Genomic DNA, 20,544 nt, shown 5'->3' on the forward strand with positions numbered 1-20,544 from the left:
AATTACATAGTTGTATTAATACATTCTGAAATGTCACATTTTGAGTTGTTTGGCAGGTTCATTTGATTCACTATTTTATTTCTTGGAGGTGTAGAGATAACAACCACATGCACTGAACGATAAAGGTTTTCCTAGCTCACAGTGTGACTTATTGTGGTATATGAAGAGTACCAAGTATCTTATTTAGATTTAAAAACGGTTTGCAAATACTATGGCCCATATTTATACTTTTTTAGCGCCGCATTTACGTCGTTATTTTATACAAAATCGGCGCAAACTTCCAAAATACGGTACAATTGTATTTTGGAACTTTGCGCTCCTTTTTGCATCAAAAAATTACACAAATGCACGCTAAAAAAGTATAAATATGGGCCTATATCTTCAAAGGGCGTTCACTAAAACCATGCAAGAGGGGTTATTGAACATTAACCTATTTAAGGAATACGTAAAGTTTTTTTTTCAGGAATTTAATGAACATTTAATGGTCAGACTTCGTGTATAGGGACAGAAACAACAAAAGTGTTATATCAATCAATCAATCAATCAAAGAAATTTGTAGAGCGCGCTACTTACCCGTGAGGGTCTCAAGGCGCTGGAGGGGGGAGCTGGGGGAGGGGGTGTCAGGGAGGGTCACTGGTCGAACAGCCAAGTATTGAAGTTCTTTCTGAAGACCAGTAGGTCTTTGGTTTTGCGAAGGTCGGTGGGGAGGGAGTTGCAGGTTTTGGGGGCGAGGTAGGAGAAAGACCTGCCTTCTGTGGTGGTGTGCTGGATGTGGGGGACTGTGGCTAGGGCGAGGTCGGCTGATATGAGGTACATGCCCAACAGTAGAGAAGGCTCTTTATTTTAGTGGTCACCCTTTTAATGTGGGATAATTTACAGAGTGATGTTGGCACAAGTTAGGCAGAAGTGGAACATGATGACAGAGCTCTGACTGGATGGATGGATGTGAGGGTCGGTTTGGAGGATGTCGTGTTGACTAGCATGTTTTCAAAAAGGTATACTGCTTGTTTTAGTGGAGGGTAGCTTAGAACCTAAACCCTGCATGGATACATGCCCTTAGCTACACACGCCATTCACATATCAGCTGAACCACCCTTCTCTGATAGCTTAAGTCTAAATGTGCCCTACAAAGGAAGTCAGTTGAAATGTTTTGAGCTTGGTGAGTCCAAAGACCATCAAATTATTCCAAAAGGAGCATTTATGTATACCATGCTTATGAAAAATAATGGAACTTTCCAACTCTGGCACAGGATGTTTAAACAACTGAACATCAAGCCTATATAACTTGACTGCTAGCTTCACATCTGTAGGTTCTAGTTAGTTATAGCTCTAGTTACAGTCCAAAATCTAATATAATTCTGAACTTGATCAGTTATAGTTCGCTGCATAATCTACCCTAACAAGTCTGTTCCGCATCATCGTTCTGAACAATGCATACATGGTGAACTTATCTTACCTTCTCTTCTGACGCTCACCTTTCAGATCCTCAGGGCTTACTGTGTTATCTTGGAGAGTCTGCTGGAGAATGAAGAGACACAGATCAATGGATTCTGCATAATTGAAAACTTTAAGGGCTTTACCATGCAGCAGGCAGGTGGCATCAAACCTTCTGAGCTTAAAAAGATGGTGGACATGCTGCAGGTGAGATGTTGATCAGAGATGACTTTCCTTTAATCGACTAACTCATTCAGTGTATTTGACATAGATGTCTTCTTTCTCTCCTTGATATACCTAACTGCAAACAAGTTGAGCTTTTTTGTATTAGTTGCTTACCTTTTGTGAGTGAGATGCTCTTTTACATTTGTATGTTTTTCTACCAAGGTTGCCCAACTTATTCTTTTGAGGCATTTAGCCTGTGACTCACTGCCTTTGTTGCAACATTATTTTGTATTAAGTGCCTTCTCTCTCAGTTTATAGAACAGAAAAATGGTTTGGTAATTCTAAAATATGTACCTCGTAGATGGAAATCCCATGCTTATTAGGGGAGCTTAAAAAAAACCAAAAGGTCACTTCAGTGAACTGTAATAGTATTTTAGGAAGAGGAGTAGGTGGGAAGAAACCTCCAGTTTTCCAAGAACATAAAACAATATTTGGGAATTAGTATTGTGCATTTTGAAGGACCAAAGCACAGATGCCTAAAATCCAAAAAGGCTTATGCGTGACAATTTTACAGTTTCAGTGTACGTATGAGTGACATTCAGTGATTAAATGTGTGACACTTTCTCCTGAGTAAAACCAAACAATGATGTCCATGAGAATATCACTAATTACTCCGTTTTGCGCAAAGAGAATCTCTAAAAAAAAATGTAAAACTGCTACAGAGCACCTGAGGTGGAAGGTCATATGACCAGGTGTACTTTGTAAGCTGGGATTTGTGTGCCCATATTGTATGATAGGAAAAGAGAAAACTACTAGTCCCAGTATGCAGTGTTTAAGATTAAAAAAGTTAGCTTTTGTTGTGTTACGATTAACATGAAGCACACAAGAGAAAGCAGCTGTGGGTCCCCTACATTACAGCCCTTGGTGTCATGTGATACTCAAAGCCACCTTTTGAAACAAATGTCACCTTGTAAGTAACTTAAGCCCTCTTCCCTACCACAGTGGTAAGAAGCCAGGCCTGGGCTGGCCAAAATGCTGCGGCCCAGTTGCTAACTCTGCACATTCACATTCCTCCCAATAACAAGCACCGGAGTCTGGCCAGGGCTGGACTGGTCTCTTTGGATTATTGCCTCTACTAACTGCAACAGTTTGTAGCTAGGTCCTCCTGGACCGTCCATTTACCAATGGGGTTACCACCTGGCTGTTTTTTCTACTGGCATGAGCAGTATGTTATTGCCCTGGCTGGTACAAAAATTGTAATAAGGACTTAACACCAGTATTTTTCCATACACCAGTACACACTTTAAACAGTAAAAATAAGAAGAAAGCACTTTCACATTTCTGGAGCTGTCCATTTAATGATCACCGACTGATAATTAAAGTAAACAAAGACAGAAAGGCCATCGTAAAGATGAATAAACTTTTCAAAGACAGTTTTTAACAATGTTCTATATTATATTTGAGACTTAAGACAGCTTGAAGAACTGGCCATTATTTATTTAGGATAGGTGTCAATCCTGCTTGCCACTGGGAAATGCTGGAGGTGCCAGATCGGTCCCAATGCTGCCTGTGCTCTTCTTGGTGCTTCCATTCAGTGTGTTGGCATCTACCGCACTGTAGGCAAGGGCACCAGCAGATGCTCTCTCTTTCGGTCCCTTGGGACTAAAACAGATTTAAATCAAATGGCATGACTGACAGGGCTACAAGTCAGGCATCAGCCCAGTTGTCAATCTGTGCTTCCTGCTTGGTGGCCTTAGTAAGTGCTGCTGGTGAGATGCTGATGGGCATTTGGAAGCAGCTTCAGCCAGAGGCTTTCTGGGCCCGGGGCAGAGGTGACAGAGTGCATAGCACTGACTGCTGCCAGCCTGCAACGCCAGTCTCTGGTAACAGAGGTGAGTCCAGTCAGTAAGCGGCCATCTTTTAAAGACAGCACTCACAGCATGGGAGCCCCCCGTGCCCAGGCAAGTGTGCCATGTCTCTCCACTCCCAACACGTGGGCAGGTGGTGTTCATGATTCAGTGCAGGGGTGGGAGGGGCTGTGGCAGAGGGGGTCAGACACGTGTGCCCCCAACACGCAGAGGACGAGGCAGGTGAATAATGTAATTTTTTTATCCAGAGGGCAGATCCCCAACCAGGAGACACTGGACTTTGAAATTAAATCAATAAGGGGCATATTTAAGAACTCCTAGCGCCTCCTTGCGCCACATTAGCGTATTTTTGTTTTACGCTAATGTGACCTTATGAGGCCAAAATCCCAGCACCATATTTACAAAGAGCCGCAATGCATGCATTGCGCCACTTTGTAACCCTTTGTAACCCTTTCCGCTACATTATGCCTGGGCCAGGGGGCGTTCCCCAGTTAAGGGGATTGAAAATATTGCGCAAAGAAATCTAAGATTTCTTTGCATCATTTTTTTCGACACTTTTACCGCCTGCTCAAAGCAGGCATTAAAAGGAGGCACACCATTGATTACAATGGGCCTCAATGGACTTTGCAGGATTAGCGTCTAAAATCTTGACAGTAATCCTGCAACGCTCCAGACAGTATCAAAAATTCTGGTGCTTGTCCCCTAACTACCGCCATGGTGTACAGTATATTAAATACAGCGCACACTTGGTGGTGTTAGGGGGGTGCTATTCTTAAATATGCCCTGAACATTCTCGCCTCCAACCATAGTCCTGTCCAACACAAGTCTGACTGAGTGAGTCTCCTACTCTTGAGGAGAAGAAAAGCATACTGCAGCGAGTGCACTAAAGTGTCTGTTATAGAGCCTAAGGGTGCAATCACCCTTGGTACTGTGGTCACAGGGAGAGGCGCCTTGCTGGAAAATAACAGGCAAGGTACTCTCCTGGATCAACCTGGCACTTCCTCTGTGCATCCGGGGTAAATGTTTATTTCATGATGATGAGCTGTAGAAGATGCAGATGGTGGTGGATGTGGTGGTGATTACTGATTTGCTAGTCTAAGTGGCACTTGACTTCATCATTGATGTATTTATTTAATTTTCTGATACACTCAAGCATTTCATAGCATAGCTCGCTCGCTGCTGCAGCTCCTCGCAGTATGCCTCAAGGTGGTCTGGAGGTCGCTAATTATGCATGACTAATGCATTTTAGTGCAGTGATGCTGACACTGGTACCAAACTGCATTAGTCTAGCCCCTGTTGCGAGGTACAAGCAGGGCATGGACATAATTTAGGGGTCACCATTGGTCACATCTGTGACCCCTGGCTTGCCCATTGAGACCCCTGGCATTGCTTTTGTGACCCTGGCCTCAGAGGTGGAAAAATCAGTGCCAGACACACAAGGGCAGCCCCACTTGTCTTGTTTTTTGTCAATTTTGTGTTACACTAGAGAGTGAATAATATTTTATTATTCACAATTAGTATAATAAAAAAATAATTACTATGTGCTGAAATATGCCCCCCCCGGCAGCTGAGGTAAGTAAAAAATTATTTTACTTGTATGCTGTATTCCTGGGCAGGCATTCTTGCCCTGCTGCGGGAAGCCGTGGGTTGGGAGTGCTAGCGCGCCTGGTCCTTAGTAAGTAAACTTACAAGGGGATGCGTATAGGTCAATGAACCTTTTGATTCGCATGGAGTATCCTAGATATGGTGTAACCAATGTGCATCAATCAATACAAAAAAATCATTAACCATTAAGCAGTTCATTAATCAGTTAATAAAATCACACCATGACCTTTAGTCATGAATAACCACAACTCAGTATACGTTTTAGTAATTATATTCCCTATTAGTTACAATACTAAATCATAAGATTAATTCAAACTTCATTCAAATCCACTCAAGATTAATTCATTAATGACCACCAATAACATAATCTAATCAGAACTTGAGAAAACATACCTTCTAATGCCTTGACATAAGCCAAAAACGATGAATATGTTAACATGAGTAGCAGAGTTCATCAAATCAGTCCGTCAATCATATGTCACCATATATGTCAGCGTCTCAGAATAGAAACCCTACCTAACCCAGATTAGCATTAGCATGTGGGACTTCATGCGAAAACAGTTTGGAACATGAATTTGGAAAAACATCTAGCTAGGAGAAAACTATAAAACAGCGCAGTTTGTACCTAGAAAGAAAAGGCACAAAAATCAATCAGTCACATTTTCATAGCTACCTATTCACGGTATAGATCAGCAACAAAGTCAGTCTTCGTCTTCAGGTCATCAATCGATCAGCATCACATCAGGCTCTCAAGAGCATGAGCTCAATGACAGAATCTTGAATCTCTTCAAATGTCCAGGCCTAACCTCGAACATCTATTCTCTCCATCGGTTCTGACGTTTTTCCCCTTTGTCATGGCATTATATCAAAGTTACCCAGACTATCCCCCAATTCCTAATTGATCAATTAGTCACCAGTTATGACTCTAACCAATAATTTCAGTTCTTCAAATCTATGAATTCTAGTATTACACAGTTCTCAAGGTTTCGATTGGTTCACTGTACGATGTTCTCATCATCCGGCTCGTCAGGTATCAAAAACGTTGCATCTTCTTCTCCAGTCACTGTCTCCATTGTTTGAGTCCTGGTAAAGTACATCTCATCTGCTTTACACAGTCCTTGTTACATTTATGATTCCATCATCTCCTGTGCGTTGGTTCATGCTTAGGACTTTGCTGAGCAGATGTTTTATTAAACAATAAGCAGTTCAGGGTCAGTTCAGCACATTAGCTTCTCTACATTGTGCTAGTAATTCAGCATCTGCATGGGGCCTGGCAAAACTAGGCCACAACTTCGGCTAAGTTATTTCTACAATATAATGCAAAACATATGTTATACATCTCAATTTGACATACTACTACATTGTTTTAATACATTTTCTATATTTCATACGTTATTCATATTATTAGTACATTTGTGAATCTTGGTGACCCCTCTCCGAGGGCACATTTTCAAACGTGCACATTATTTTTCTACATTATTTCTACAATTTATTATAATTATTCAAAATGCATAAACACTTATTAATATCTCTAATTAACATATTGGCTTCAACAGGAGATACAACAGTCGATTGAGAAATGCTTCCTAGGCCTTCTTCCACTGAATAAGAAAAAGAAAACGTAGTAGACGTTATGCCATTCTTGGCCTCACTGTGGCAAAGCGCTGCATGGCTATCCACTAGTTGAGTCCACGAGCCCCAACCAGGGAGGAATTGGAGTCTGATATGATTGAATGGGCGGGAGCAGAGAAGGCTCATATGCAGAAAACTAGAAAAGATACAAAGGCAAAAGATGTGTTGTTGTCCTGGACAGAGATGACAAAAGTCCTGCTTACTCATGAAGATTCACAGAGGACCGAATCGCCTTCCAAACAAGAAGGGTGTGGGTGATAGAGTAAGTTGGCAACTATGCCGATTGAAAACCCAAATTTCTTGTGACTGCAAAAACTAAGGGCCTGATTTAAGAGGCCCTAGCACCAAATTAGTGCCGCCATAGCATAATTTTTTTACGCTAAAGTGGCTTTTTACACACACCCACACACCACGCCAGGCATAATGTATGCAAGGGGGCGTTGCCCCCGTTAGGGCGGGGGGAGTGGCGCAAGGAAATCTAAGATTTCCTTGCCCCATTTTTCAGCACTTTTAATGCCTGCTCAGAGCAGGCGTTAAAAGGGGGCATGCCATTGAATACAATGGCCCCTTATGTACTCTGCAGGAGTAGCACCAACTTTTTGAGCTACTCCTTCTACCCTGCGCCATGGTGCGCCATATTTTAAATACGGCAGACACATGGTGGTGATAGAGGGGCGCTAAGGGGTGCAAAGAAAGTGGCACTGCACTGAGAGCAGTGCCACGTTTCTTAAATCAGCCCCTAAATGTAACAAATAATTGGGGAGATATTGTGCTGAACCTTTCTTGGAAGCTAAGAGGGAGTGGACTGCGGTTGGATAGGGAGGGATAATTTGTTGAATACACCGTTTTGTTATTTTAGTTGACGGGAGATTTATAGTATTGGATATTGATCATTCGTCTTTGCTGGTCTGAAATGGACATTAATTTGTAAACATTTGTCTGATGTAAACAAATGCTACCGTCTTGCTCAAATAAAAAATAAAATGTTAAAATTAAATGCATGCTGTGTGTGTGTTTGCGGGTGACTGTTTATGTGAGAACGAGTGTGTTTATGTGTAAATGTGTGTATATGTTTAAGCATTCAGGTGTGAATGAAAGTAAAGGTTAAATGATGACATCTCTGCTACCCCGGGGATTTTGGCGAATTGACGGTCATGTTGCCAGGCTATCAAAGACGCAATCAGACGTTAGAAGAGGAGTCAGAAGAGATGTGATATACCTAAAGAGTGGAACAATGAGCATGAATTCTTGCACAAGCAGCTATTGTATTGACATGTTCTTAGAAAGCCTTCGAGAAGTTTAGATGTATTTTCTAAAAACGATGAACTGGCATGAGTGTGCTATACCTGTTAGGATGTGCTTCCGAACTAGGGACCTTAAGTGTCCTCTGCACAGGTTTAGCATCGGACAAGTTTGTAAAGGCCATAATTAAAAGGGGCAACAAAGGTCGGTTGAGGAAGCTAAAGGGAACAGCAATCTGATGAAAATTGACAGTCTCATGAGACAGGATGCACCCTACAAAGAATGGTTAGTATTAGACCATAGTATACAAATAAATTATATTTGCATCCACAAGAGGGGGTTCTAATGGATTTGTAGGAATGAGCAGGTTGGAATGTGAATTGCACAGGGAGCTGCATCTGGTCTTCTCGAATTGCCGAACCAGTGCTGTGGTTTTAAACTCTCTCCTCAGAGCCAATAACATCACGAGAGTAAACAGGAAAGGCTTTTTAGGGAAACCCATTATTCTTGAAGTCACTAAGTAAACATTCAGGGGAATGGAGCTCCAATGCTCTATGCAGCACCAGCCCCACAGCACATTGATAAATGGATTCAGTTAAACTAATGGTGTCCCAGGATATCAGCATTTAGGGGAAATGCACTTCTTTCTAAGCTAATTTAGGATCACGGCCATACACCCTCTTGTGTGCATAAGCACGAATTCATTCATTGAATCCTGGAGTACATGAGGAGCCAGCGAAACACTTTCTTATGGGCTGACTTGCACTTTCCTGTAGTTGAGAAAAACCATGTTAAAGAAATCAAATCTATGGGAACAACAGTCCCGAAGTACAATGTCTGAACATTACAACAACTGTGTTCAGTCAGCCAACTTAGATGATGCATGTTGAGTACGTATTAAGTTACAACTCACTGGAATCTGGGCTGAGCAAGACACCCCAGTGAGAGCTGTATTTAGGTTCGCTTCTTTGCCTGGGGAGATTTGGTTTGGTGCATATAATAAGACAAGGTCGTAGACATTTTTATGTGCAAAGATCATTTCAGATTTTTATATTTGCTCCGAATTATTATGTGGGCTAGCACAATGCGCTACTTGGCGTTACCTTAGGGCTATGTTCTAGCGCAAAAGAACGTGCGTACCAATTCAAGACACTGAACTGGCACAAAGCTTTGATAAATCTGGATCCAGGTCTTCATCCAGTCAAGCCACGCGTTTTATCTGAAACTTGGGCCAGCATCAAGAAACAATTGCAAGTTTAAGACATTGAAATCGAATGCCCTCCTATACCTTTAGCACTGACTCCATCAGGTCTGTAGACCTACATGAAAAGTGTAGTAGAACACCAACAACATTTTCAGTGTCTTTTTTTCTCTACCAATCCCTTCCTCCTCTAAGTAACTCCTATAGGAACCTTTATTGCTTTCGACTTCGGAGTGTAAAAAACTGTTTTTAAAATGTTTGCAGCTATGGTGCTGTGGTCAATATCAAACTGAAGAGGAAGCAAGAGGATTGAAAGGATTGTTGGACATTCGTCCTAACAAAATGTGAACATAGAACATGTGTAGTAATCCTGAATAGCTGTAGCTAGTTCAATACTATTTTTTCAGTGTGATCATATACGATGCTGAACCTTCACCCGCCTCATGTGCTGTGGCAGATGCTAGTTCATCCAAGTGGGGGGGGAGGGAGGTGGCAGTCTTGCATACCTTGTAGTGCCAGTTGGATGGTTCTGCAGGGGTTTCCTCCTGCCTCTCCTAGCAGAACTAAGGGGCATATTTATCAGATTGTCACACAGTGCGGTGCAGCAAGTAACCTTGCTTTGCTGCACTGCGTGACAAGAAAAGTGCATAAATGCACCGCATTAAAGACATGACTAGCTGACTAGCAGGGTTGTTTTTGTGCAGGAAGGGATACCTTCCTGCACAAAAAAATCCTGGGAGGCATATTCCTTTTTCTATGTGTGCTGACGGATACCGCACACAAAGAAAGAGGAAGAAACTAGGAGAAATTTCTCCTTGTGTGGCGTAAGATTTTGGAACATCCCTAGGTTGATAAGTTCTTGTATATCTGGGGATGCTTCAAAATCCATGGGAGTTGCATGGGGACACCCACGTAATGCCATTGGAATGCCTGCCTAGCATAGATTAAGGCAACACAGTGATTGGCGCGTGTTGTCTAACTCCAGATTTTTTACTCCATGCAAAATAGGTTTGTGTCGCTCTTTTACCACGTCGTGTGGCGCAAGAGCAACGCAAACTGGGTCATAGCTATGATCCTACAGCTCTAGAGCTTCTAAGTTTGATTTTCTCCTCACAGCACACGAGCAACGCAAACTGGGTCATAGCTATAATCCTACAGCTCTAGAGCTTCTAAGTTTGATTTTCTCCTCACAGTAACTAAAGAAATGAAAAACGTCTTGAGGTGGGCACATAGCATGGGAAGACATCTGGAAAAGAAACAGTACTAAGAGGCTTCACTTTTACAGTGTGTAACCAAACTGCTAAAGGCCAGGGGCATAGCTTCAGTGGGGGTGTTTGGGGTGTTACACCTCCCTAATGTTTTTGTCATAAATAGATGGATACAGGTGCATTCAGTTGGGTATGGTGAGGAGTCTGTCGGATTTCACAAGGAACTTGTTTTCTCTCACTTAGGGGCATATTTATACTCCGTTTGCGCCGAATTTGCGTCGTTTTTTTCGACGCAAATTCGGCGCAAAACTAACGCCATATTTATACTTTGGCGTTAGACGCGTCTAGCGCCAAAGTATGAGGAATGAGCGTAATTTTTTTGCGTGAACGCCTTCCTTGCGTTAATGAGATGCAAGGTAGGCGTTCCCGTATAAAAAAATTACTGCGACGCAAATGCGTCGTATTTATACTCCCGGGCAAAAATCACGCCCGGGAGTTGGCGGGGCAAAAAACCCCGCATTTGCGCCTCTTTTTAACGCCTGGGTCAGGGCAGGCGTTAAGGGACCTGTGGGCTCAAAATGAGCCCACAGCTGCCCTCCCATGACCCCAGGGACCCCCCTGCCACCCTTGCCCACCCCAGGAGGACACCCAAGGATGGAGGGACCCATCCCAGGGACATTCAGGTAAGTTCAGGTAAGTATAATTGTTTTTTTTTTAAAATATTTTTTGGGCATAGGGGGGCCTGATTTGTGCCCCCCTACATGCCACAATGCCCAATGACCATGCCCAGGGGACATAAGTCCCCTGGGCATGGCCATTGGGCAAGGGGGCATGACTCCTGTCTTTACTAAGACAGGAGTCATGTAAATGGCGTCTGGGCGTCGTTAAAAATGGCGCAAATCGGGTGGAGGTGATTTTTTTGCCTCTACCTGACTTGCCCCATTTTCAGACGCCCTAATGCCATTTTCCCCAACGCCGGCGCTGCCTGGTGTACGTGTTTTTTTTCCACGCACACCAGGCAGCGCCGGTCTGCTAGCGCTGGCTAACGCCATTCAATAAATACGGCACACGCATGGCGCTTCAGAATGGCGTTAGCCGGCGCTAATCTTTTTGGTGCAAAACTGCGATAGCGCAGTTTTGCGTCAAAAAGTATAAATATGGCCCTTAATCCTCCTACCAAGAGCCAGTATGATTGTTGGGACTATTTTGGGACTATCTTACTGACGAAGCTATATGCCCCTGATAAACACCGCATTGCAAGACACTTATCTTACAAAATGACCGATTGCAGCGTTCTGCATGTCTCTGCGACACTATGGCTTGAACAGTCAACTACGGACTTGTACCTTGTGCAGTTTTGTGTTAAGAGATACTCAGTATTTTGAACTCTGATATTTTGTAAGAAGTAGGGGCGCATCGCAAGACCCTGCAGCGCCGAAGGGCCCTCAACCCTTTAGTGTCCCCATTCAGCCCAAGCAGAATGAATACATGTGCGATATATGGAGACTCAGGGGGCCCTCATCGCATTCTCATCGTTTTGAGTTTCGTCACTGACAAGAGGAAGTATTATTTTCAAGCAGCTGGTAGGATGGTATAGCTGTGAAAAGGTAAAAAGGTCATCAGTTCACCTGCAGTGATGCAAGCCTCTACTCGCATGTCACACTACCGCATGTGGAAGACATTTAAACAGGATACTATATTTCAACAGGTTACTATATTATCGCTTTCAAATAATTGCAGTTTGAACCGTGAAGCATTTATCCTGGAGGTGAATGTCGTGAGCTAGTTTTACAATAATGGCCTGAACTATTCTCACGCATTCCAACACTAGCTTACCAAAGAAATGGTTTGTAAGAGGCGCACATATATTCTTTCCAGGGAACTTCAGTTAACCTTGATTTTTTTAAATTAATCTGGACAGTACGGTGTGTTTGCAGTTTCTGTAAATATTTACCTTGCTCTTTCCTTATATCAGATGATGTAACTCCAAGTTTAATAAGTAAACCGCATAAGGGATAGGTTTCGATGCAAAGGCTATTCCCAGGCAAACATATGGTTATGCTTTTATCTAGAAGGTAACGTGACGATGACGTAGCTTAGATTGTATATTTTATATAGCAATTGCGGAATGGCATTAGAGAGTCATAACGCATGGCATTACAATAACAAAATAGTATAAGATGTGGCTGCCAGAACTTTTAGACATAGTTTTTTGCGGATTTTTAAATGTAAATCAAAAAGATACGAACTATGGCGGAACCAGCGCAGGACACACCAGATCCAGTGCATAGAAGAAGGGGAATAAGAGCCTGATTTAGATCTTGGCAGTCGCACTGCCAAGTCGCGTCGATGGCGGACCCAAAAAAGACAGTCAAGCCAACTGTATTCCACCCACCATATCTAGATGTTACAGTTCTGTTAGCGGATTTAATTGTGACGGATTGCTGACAGAGGGAGACGGTAGCGGGATTCAATGGACTTTTTACAATGGCAGGGGCTATGGAACAGAGGTAAGTGAGACACACACACACACACACACACAGTCCCTTAGCCATATGTGTGCCCCTGCACTACACACTACATAACACACCACATACACACAATAACCCTTTGCCATTCCAACACAACACAACCAGTACATGCAGAATACACACCGACATGTATCCTTGACACAACATACACACACCATTTACACTGTACCCACACAGGACACGATCATAGCAACAGCACAACTACACACTCAGCTACACAAGCACAACTACACACAGCACAACAACAACAGCCACATAATAACAACACTCATCTGAATGTGTCACACGTCAACACAACATACACAAGTGACACACATACAGACACAACCAAACCACCCACTCCAGCTCCCTCCACCTCAAACTGCCAATCCACACACACACACACACACATATATATATGTACTGACTCACATACACAACAGAATGCAGAAACCTACCCATACAGGTCCCCTTGCAATGCGCAAACATGGACACCGTTTTCTGGTGTGAGTGTACCGTCATTGTGATGCCAGGATTCATTTTGTAATGATTGATGACAACACAGTGACAGTTGTGTAAGTGTGCGATATGAGTGTCATGCCCATGTGACCCCAGCCACATGTGACATCATCATGTCCTCGACATATACCTGTCACAGTGATTAAAAATAATTACAGTGACATGTATATGGCTGTAGTTGCCCCAACTTCCTGTGCAGTGCCCACCCAAGGTTCCCTGGCAATGCAGTGTCCCTACCTTCGAGTCCAGTGACAGGGGGATAGTGTTTTCTCAGTGGGTCAGTGGAAGCAGCGATGGCAGGTGTTGTCCAGTTATGTCCAGTCAAAGATGGGGGTGGAATGTGGAATAAAAGGTGAGTTTTCACCCCTTTGCCCCTTCAATCTGCCAATTCAAACTTAGAGGTCAGACCACCACTTTTTTCTTGATGGTAAGGCACATCTAAATCTGCACAGCGGGAAGGGTGTCTGGGGTTCCATCTCCAGCCACTTTTCCCTGTGGTGGCGTTGACGTGGGCAGTGTTTCTTGGCAGAGATGGCAGTTTGAAGGAGGGCTTTAATCTATACAACTACGAACATCTAAAAACGGTGGGCAGACCATTGCAGCAGTGGATGGGTTTTCAGTTGAAAAGTCAACAGCCGGACAGTTACTGCAAACATCTGAATTAGGCCCTAAACTGGTATAGTGCTGATGCAAAATGCAGACCAAAAATTACCATGGCATTCTGACTTTGACACACAACTTGTTGACATATACTACAGTAAGAGAATAAATCATGCAACAGTTTAAACAACTAGACTGCAATGATACTGACGGTTTAGGTGACATAAACCATGAGAGCAAAGGTGGAGTATTTTGTTGTTGTCACCACAAAGCTGAGGTGGCTGAGACATTGTCATTTATTTTACACACACCCAATTCCCCTCCTCTCCCAGTGGTGTCTCAAGTCAAAAAGTTAGCTTTGTACTAGCTTAGCATGTAAATGATCTTTAATTCACCAAGCAACACAGGCACGAGCCTCATTATTATAGTGAGTAGATGACTCCATGCTCCCAAGGATAAAATGCATAACATAGTGCATTGTGGTAGTTTAAGTATTGATTCCCATGGATGACTACAGGTGGACGATACCACTGGATTATGAGTGTGCTTTTAAAAAGAAAGCTCAAGACTGAACCATTGTGTCTTTTGTGATGTGGCATCCTGAGGTAATCTTATAATGGAAGCAATGAAGTTTTTGATGGGGTGTGGCATTGTAGAGTGAACTTGAATGCTTGAAATCAAACAAGAAAACTTTACAAAGTGTGAAATACTAATACAAAACTCAACAGCAACTGTGAAATATGGAGCCCCGGCTTTACTTCACTTCAAAATCACTCTGCAAAGCCAGAATTTCTTCTCTATCTCCTCCCTTGTCACCCTTTGTATCTTCATTAGCACAAACCCCTACATCCTTTGCAACATTTCACTGTCCTAACTCTCCACAACCCCTGCACCCTTTCACTGTCCTTTCTCTCCACAGCTCCAGCATTGCTCAGAGTCACCCATAGTTTCTTCACAGCCGCTGTATCTTGTTATGGTCACATCGCTATATAGCCTACGGATATCTTCCAATCTCTCCAAACACCAACATAACATCAAGTTATCTGCTGCATAAAAATTCACTGTACATGATGATGTATTGTTTTGCGCCTTATCGTTAGACAATAGCCTTGCTTGAACATGCCTTAATGACTGCTCTGCCTTGCCCTCTGAACGTGGCACTAACATTGGCTTGCGCAGCCTACAGAAAAGTAAAATAAGAAAATAATCTAGGGCCAGATGCAGCAAAGGTTTTTACCCATTCTGTGTCTATGGGAAAAAGTGTTCGTACATATGGCCCCTAGTCCCAGTATAAGCTGATGGTGGAGGTCGTGCTCCCTTCTTCTCTGGCTCCTGTTGTTATTGCACCAGCTGTACCTCTTATAGCAGCCTCCCGCTTACCCATGTTCTCCTTGAGCTCTTCCAGAGGGAGTAGTAGCTTGCTGAGCAGAGACATCCACTCCTCATCTTCTGAGACAGGCAGGTGGGCAGCATGTCAGGCCGGACACAAGCAAAAACAAAAGAGGGTCACCTGAGTGGAGCTCGAATTAAAGTTCCAATGCAGTATGGGGCCGTGGAGGTGACATCAGCAACTATGTGACCCTTAGATTAGTCACATCCATTGTGGACAGTCCAGCAGGATTGGGCAGGGTCAAGGGGCAGGTGTGAAGGTCATGGCAGGGTAGTCATAGGTAGCACTTTCACTCACTAAGCAACAGTGGAGACTCTGATGTGTAGCTGGGTGGATACTGCTTGGGGGAGATGGGAAAGAGCCCAGACTCATTTGTATTCACTAAAATGCAAAATTGAGGTCAAATAGGCTTTGAGGCAAGTAGCAGTGTGCTGTAGTCTTGAGTCTCCAACTACAATAAAGTGTTTGATCTTGGAGCAATCATATTCTCCATGTGCCTCGCTTCATTAATCCAATATTATCTGACCACTTTGAAACAGGAGTAATAAAAGAAACAAACATCATAATCATGGTCTGAGTACATGACCCTCAACATGGTCTTCAGTCAAGCAGATAATTGTATTTGAATCCTTTCAGGAAAGTATGCTCCTAAAGTTGCATTGTGCAGGACCCCTTCTGTGCAGAAGTTCCTCCCTCCCAGTCCTAGAAAGCCAACTGTATTACAGCTCACAAACAGCTGAGAGACTGAGAATATGTGTCCCATAGTGCCTCTAAGCAGGCAGTATACCAGAAGACATGATTACAGTAAAAGCTAGCAAAATACAGGAAAGGTGGCCACCATAGTGGCACTCAACAGCTGGAGTGGCGAAAGTGGGGCCATGATAGATTGTGAGGGAATGGCCCAACCACTCCCACCCTAGAGATGCTACTAATTGCCCAACGTTGGACCTGGCTCTCTGTGCAGGGTCACCCTCAAACGTTTTTGCCTTCACCCCTCCTATTTCCCTGAATTTGTCTTTGTTGGATTTAGAATTCTGCACACTGTAGGACTGTTAATCACTGCTAATGTGCTTGTGCTCTCTATCTTAAAACATGGTGAAATTGATCTTCACCTGATTGGCACATTTATGTACTTTTAAGTCCCTAGCATATGGTACTACATGTGCCCAGGGCTTGTATATTAAATGTTATGAGTGGGCCTGCAGCACCCATTGTGCCACCTACTACAGCAGCAATATTACATATGCCTCAGGCCTGCCATTGCAGCCCACAGGGCAGTGTTAAACTGACAGTTTGACCTGGCAAAATAAACTTCTTGCCAGGCCTAAACCTTCCTTTTTAATACATATACGTCACCCTTAAGATAGGCCCCAACGGCCCATAGGGCAGGGTGGTTTGTATTTGAAATTCTGACATGTGGGTTTCAGATTAATATGTCCTGGTACTGTACGGCTCAAATGAAAATCTGAAATGCCACTTTTAGAAAGTTGGCATTTCCCTGTCCTAACCATTTGTGCTTTCTGCCAGTATCCTGGGTCACATGATTGTGCATGGCTCTGCTGTTTGGCTTGGTGCATTTCTCCCAGACAGTGACACAAAAGGGGACTAGGTGTTGGCAGAATGGGCCATCCTACCAGGATGCCTGGGGGAAAAATGTTCCCTGACCCACTTCCACTTCAAAGGGCTTGCCTCCAGTACATACAAAGGGACCTGACACTAGTCTTTTATCACCCCAGACTTCTAAGAGCCTTGGCAGGGGAAGGGAAGAACTTTCCAGAACCAGATGGGGAGTGAACATAGGGAATCCCCCCAATTCAAAGGCTGGCACTGGGTAATAAATAATGGATCCTCAGAACAACTCTTCGATGGACTCCTGGAGCTGTGGAAGACTTCAGGATGACTGCCTGGGCTCACAGAGGAGAGGACTGCCCTGCTACCTGAAGGCCCGCCTTGCTGCTTGAAGGAACACTGGACCATCATCTTGAACCCAGGACCACCGGAAGTGACTCCAAGGGATAGTTGGCTGGCGTCCTGTGTGAGCTACAGGGACATAACAAGCTCCAGAGACTTTGAACCCTACACCTGTCCTCTGCTGGAGTGAGTCCTTGCACTCCCCAATTAATGCCCCCCAGGTCCTGGACATTTTGGAAGCGGTGTTATAGGTGCTGCTCCTGTCCAACCCAAAAACGTGGGTCTTGGAAGATTCTTCACGCAAAACTGTCCTGAGAACAGGCAGAAGACTAAGCCCTACCTGCCAGACGATTCACCCAAGTTGTATTGCCGGTCACCCTGACTTTGCAATAGCTTCTGCTATGTTCTTTTCTGCAGCAGCAAATCCTGTTTAACTGGACCTCTCGGCGAAAGTACCTAGCTTTGTGTAGCTCTTGTCGGTTACAGCCTGCCACTTTGTGCCGATGGAGATTTTCAACTTCCAAAAAAGTGACTAAGTACAAAGGTAAAATCTTTATTGTGACACTGTCCAGTGGCTCCCCAAATACAATGCGTCCTCTTCGGACACCATTGGCTGCCTTGCCCCACTGAATTCTACTATCTTTGGAACTTTTGGCCGAAATGTCTTCTGTTTGAAGGTAAGCTGGACCAGGCCCAGTCCACCTAGTGTATCCGACCCACATTGCCTCTAAGGTCAGCCTGACTGCTTTTGTGCCAGTCAACCAGAAGGTTAAAGACAGTGTAATGTGGTGACTTTTGTGAGCTTTCAGGGCACCATGGGCAGTCATGCCTCCTAGCCCTTTCAACCCCAGCGGTACCTCATTTTTCAGAATGCAGTCAGTGGGCTAACTATGACCCTACTCTGGGTCACTCCCCCCCAATTCTAGGGATACTAGAGCCATAGAATAGAAACATCCAGCTCCTGGGCCTGGTCTACCCTCCACATCCTCCTGGCAGGTATTGATCTGGGTAAACACTAGCCTGTCCACCACCATGGTCTGGCTGGCACCAGTATCTGTAAGGGCAGTGACAGGTATCCCTTTCACTGTGATCCAGTGAAAGTGGTCACTCTGACCGTGAGGGATCATAAGCGTTGCCTAGTCTACCTCCCACATAAAGGAGTCTAGGGCATGCTCAACCCTTTGCTTCAGATGAATACCTCACACCAAGGCCACATTGGCTACACCTGTAGAGTTCCCTCTCGTGGATTACTCATGCTTGTCTCCTAACTGGGAACAATCAAAGCTACAAGGTTGGAAATAGGGGTGCCCTAGGCTACCACCCACCAGAACCTTCCCCCTGTTCCTAAGGAAGATCATGGGAGCCCTTTACCGTACCCTATGTCACCTTGGACCTCCCCCTCACTCTGTAGAAAGTGGGAGGGGGAAGGTAAACACCCTTCTTTGGGTCACTCCCGGAAACCTTATTAGACACCATGGTACTATGATAAACTCTCTTCAAAATTCCAAAAAGTGTTTTTCATTAACATGAAGAAGTGTTTCACCTTAGTATAGCAGATTATTTCAATGCAATTAGAGGGATGTTTTAGATTGGGTAGTTTTCCGTCATGAACTTAGAAACACTCATGTCCCCTCCCTCAACAATAATGTCATTATTGAACCAATCTTTGAATCATTCTTGGACCAACATTACAATTTGTTAAATCAAATCCAAGCGACGTTTCGTACAGCGCACATCCTGAACTCCTGTATTTCAATGTGCTCTCATTTGTGACAATGAAGAAAAAGGAGGCAAAGTGAAAAAGAAATGCCAAGGATCACCCAATCTCTTCAAGTGGGGAATCCGGGATTCATCCCAGGTTTTCTGGTTTCACATTGTGCAATTAAGTCACTAGGTGCCAGATGCAGGAAACTGATTGCAAGTCGCAAATGGCAAAAATTGACGTTTGCGTCTCGCAAATTCCAGTTTCCTATTCAGAAATGCATATTGCGAGTCGGGACCGACTCGCAATATGCATTTCAGAATCGCAAATAGGAAGGGGTGTTCCCTTCTTTTTTGCGATTCGGAGTGGTATGCAATACCATTTGCGACCTCATATGCGGTCGCAAATGGTGTCGCAGTTACCATCCAATTCAAGTGGATGGTAACCCACTCGCAAATTGGAAGGGGTCCCCATGGGACCCCTTCCACTTTGTGAATGGACCCACAAATATTTTTTCAGGGCAGGTAGTGGTCCAAGGGACCACTACCTGCCCTGAAAAAATTCCGAAACAAAAGGTTTTTTTTTTTTTTTAAGTGCAGCTCATTTTCCTTTAAGGAAAACGGGCTACACTTAAAAAAAAAAACTGCTTTATTTAAAAGCAGTCACGAACATGGAGGTCTGCTGACTACAGCAGGCCTCCATGTTTGCAAGTGCCTAGACTCGCTATGGGGCCGCAATTTGCGACCCACCTCATGAATAGTAATGAGGTGGGTCATTGCGACCCCATAGCGAGTCGCAGACGGTGTCTGAGACACCGTTCTGCATTGGAAATTGTGACTTGCAATTTGCGAGTCGCTCCGACTCGCAAATTGCAAGTCGCAATTTCCAAATTTGCTACATCTGGCCCTAGATGAGTATCTCTTTACTTCTTGTGTTTTACATCAAAAGTTAATGCTGTCTTTAATTTTTGGTGCATGAGGTTAGAGCGTGGATGGCAGACAGACACCACATGAAGACTCAGTTTGTTTTGAACTTGAGGATCCAAGAGAACCTCGAGCTGAGTCAAAGCTAGTGATCTGGCTCGAGGGTGGTTTGAGCCTTCTGTGGCTCACCCACCTGCTTCACATAATGGCAATTATGGTGGACAAAGGCACAGGAAGGATATGATTTGACCCTAAAAAGAAATTCTATTACCATCTGTCCACACCAAATACATGCTTTGCATCCTCTACGCCCACCTTACACTACCTCTGACCCTCCCCCTGCTGGCATCAGACAATACGTTTTGGCCCCTGGGAAATTTTTTACAAATGCCCATTCACCAGAATCAATCTGTAATCTGTCCTGCAACATAAACATCTTGTCATTCAAGTTTAGCATCATCATCGATGCTCTCAACAGATTCATCACCAATTGGAGGGGCTTGGTGAAACACCAGGGGTTTTGCCAACTGGGTTGAATTGGAACTGTTCCTGACGCCAAGCATAGTGGATTAGAAATTGCTGCCTAATCCTGGGGCTGGCAAAGTAACCAGCTCTATCGCCCCCCTTCTGCAAC

At 44.0% G+C, this 20,544-nt stretch overlaps 1 protein-coding gene across 1 annotated transcript in view; it reads left to right on the forward strand.

The window, feature by feature from the left end:
* RLBP1 (retinaldehyde binding protein 1) overlaps positions 1 to 20,544 on the forward strand; it is a 271,954-nt gene that overhangs the window by 207,056 nt on the left and 44,354 nt on the right. Inside the window, exon 6 of the mRNA XM_069222704.1 lies at positions 1,483 to 1,641. Within this exon, the coding sequence (XP_069078805.1) occupies positions 1,483 to 1,641 (159 nt within the window). The remainder of the gene's footprint in view (positions 1 to 1,482; positions 1,642 to 20,544) is intronic.

This window comes from Pleurodeles waltl, chromosome 3_1 (genome assembly GCF_031143425.1).
Source record: "Pleurodeles waltl isolate 20211129_DDA chromosome 3_1, aPleWal1.hap1.20221129, whole genome shotgun sequence".
Taxonomy (NCBI): Eukaryota; Metazoa; Chordata; class Amphibia; order Caudata; family Salamandridae; genus Pleurodeles; species Pleurodeles waltl.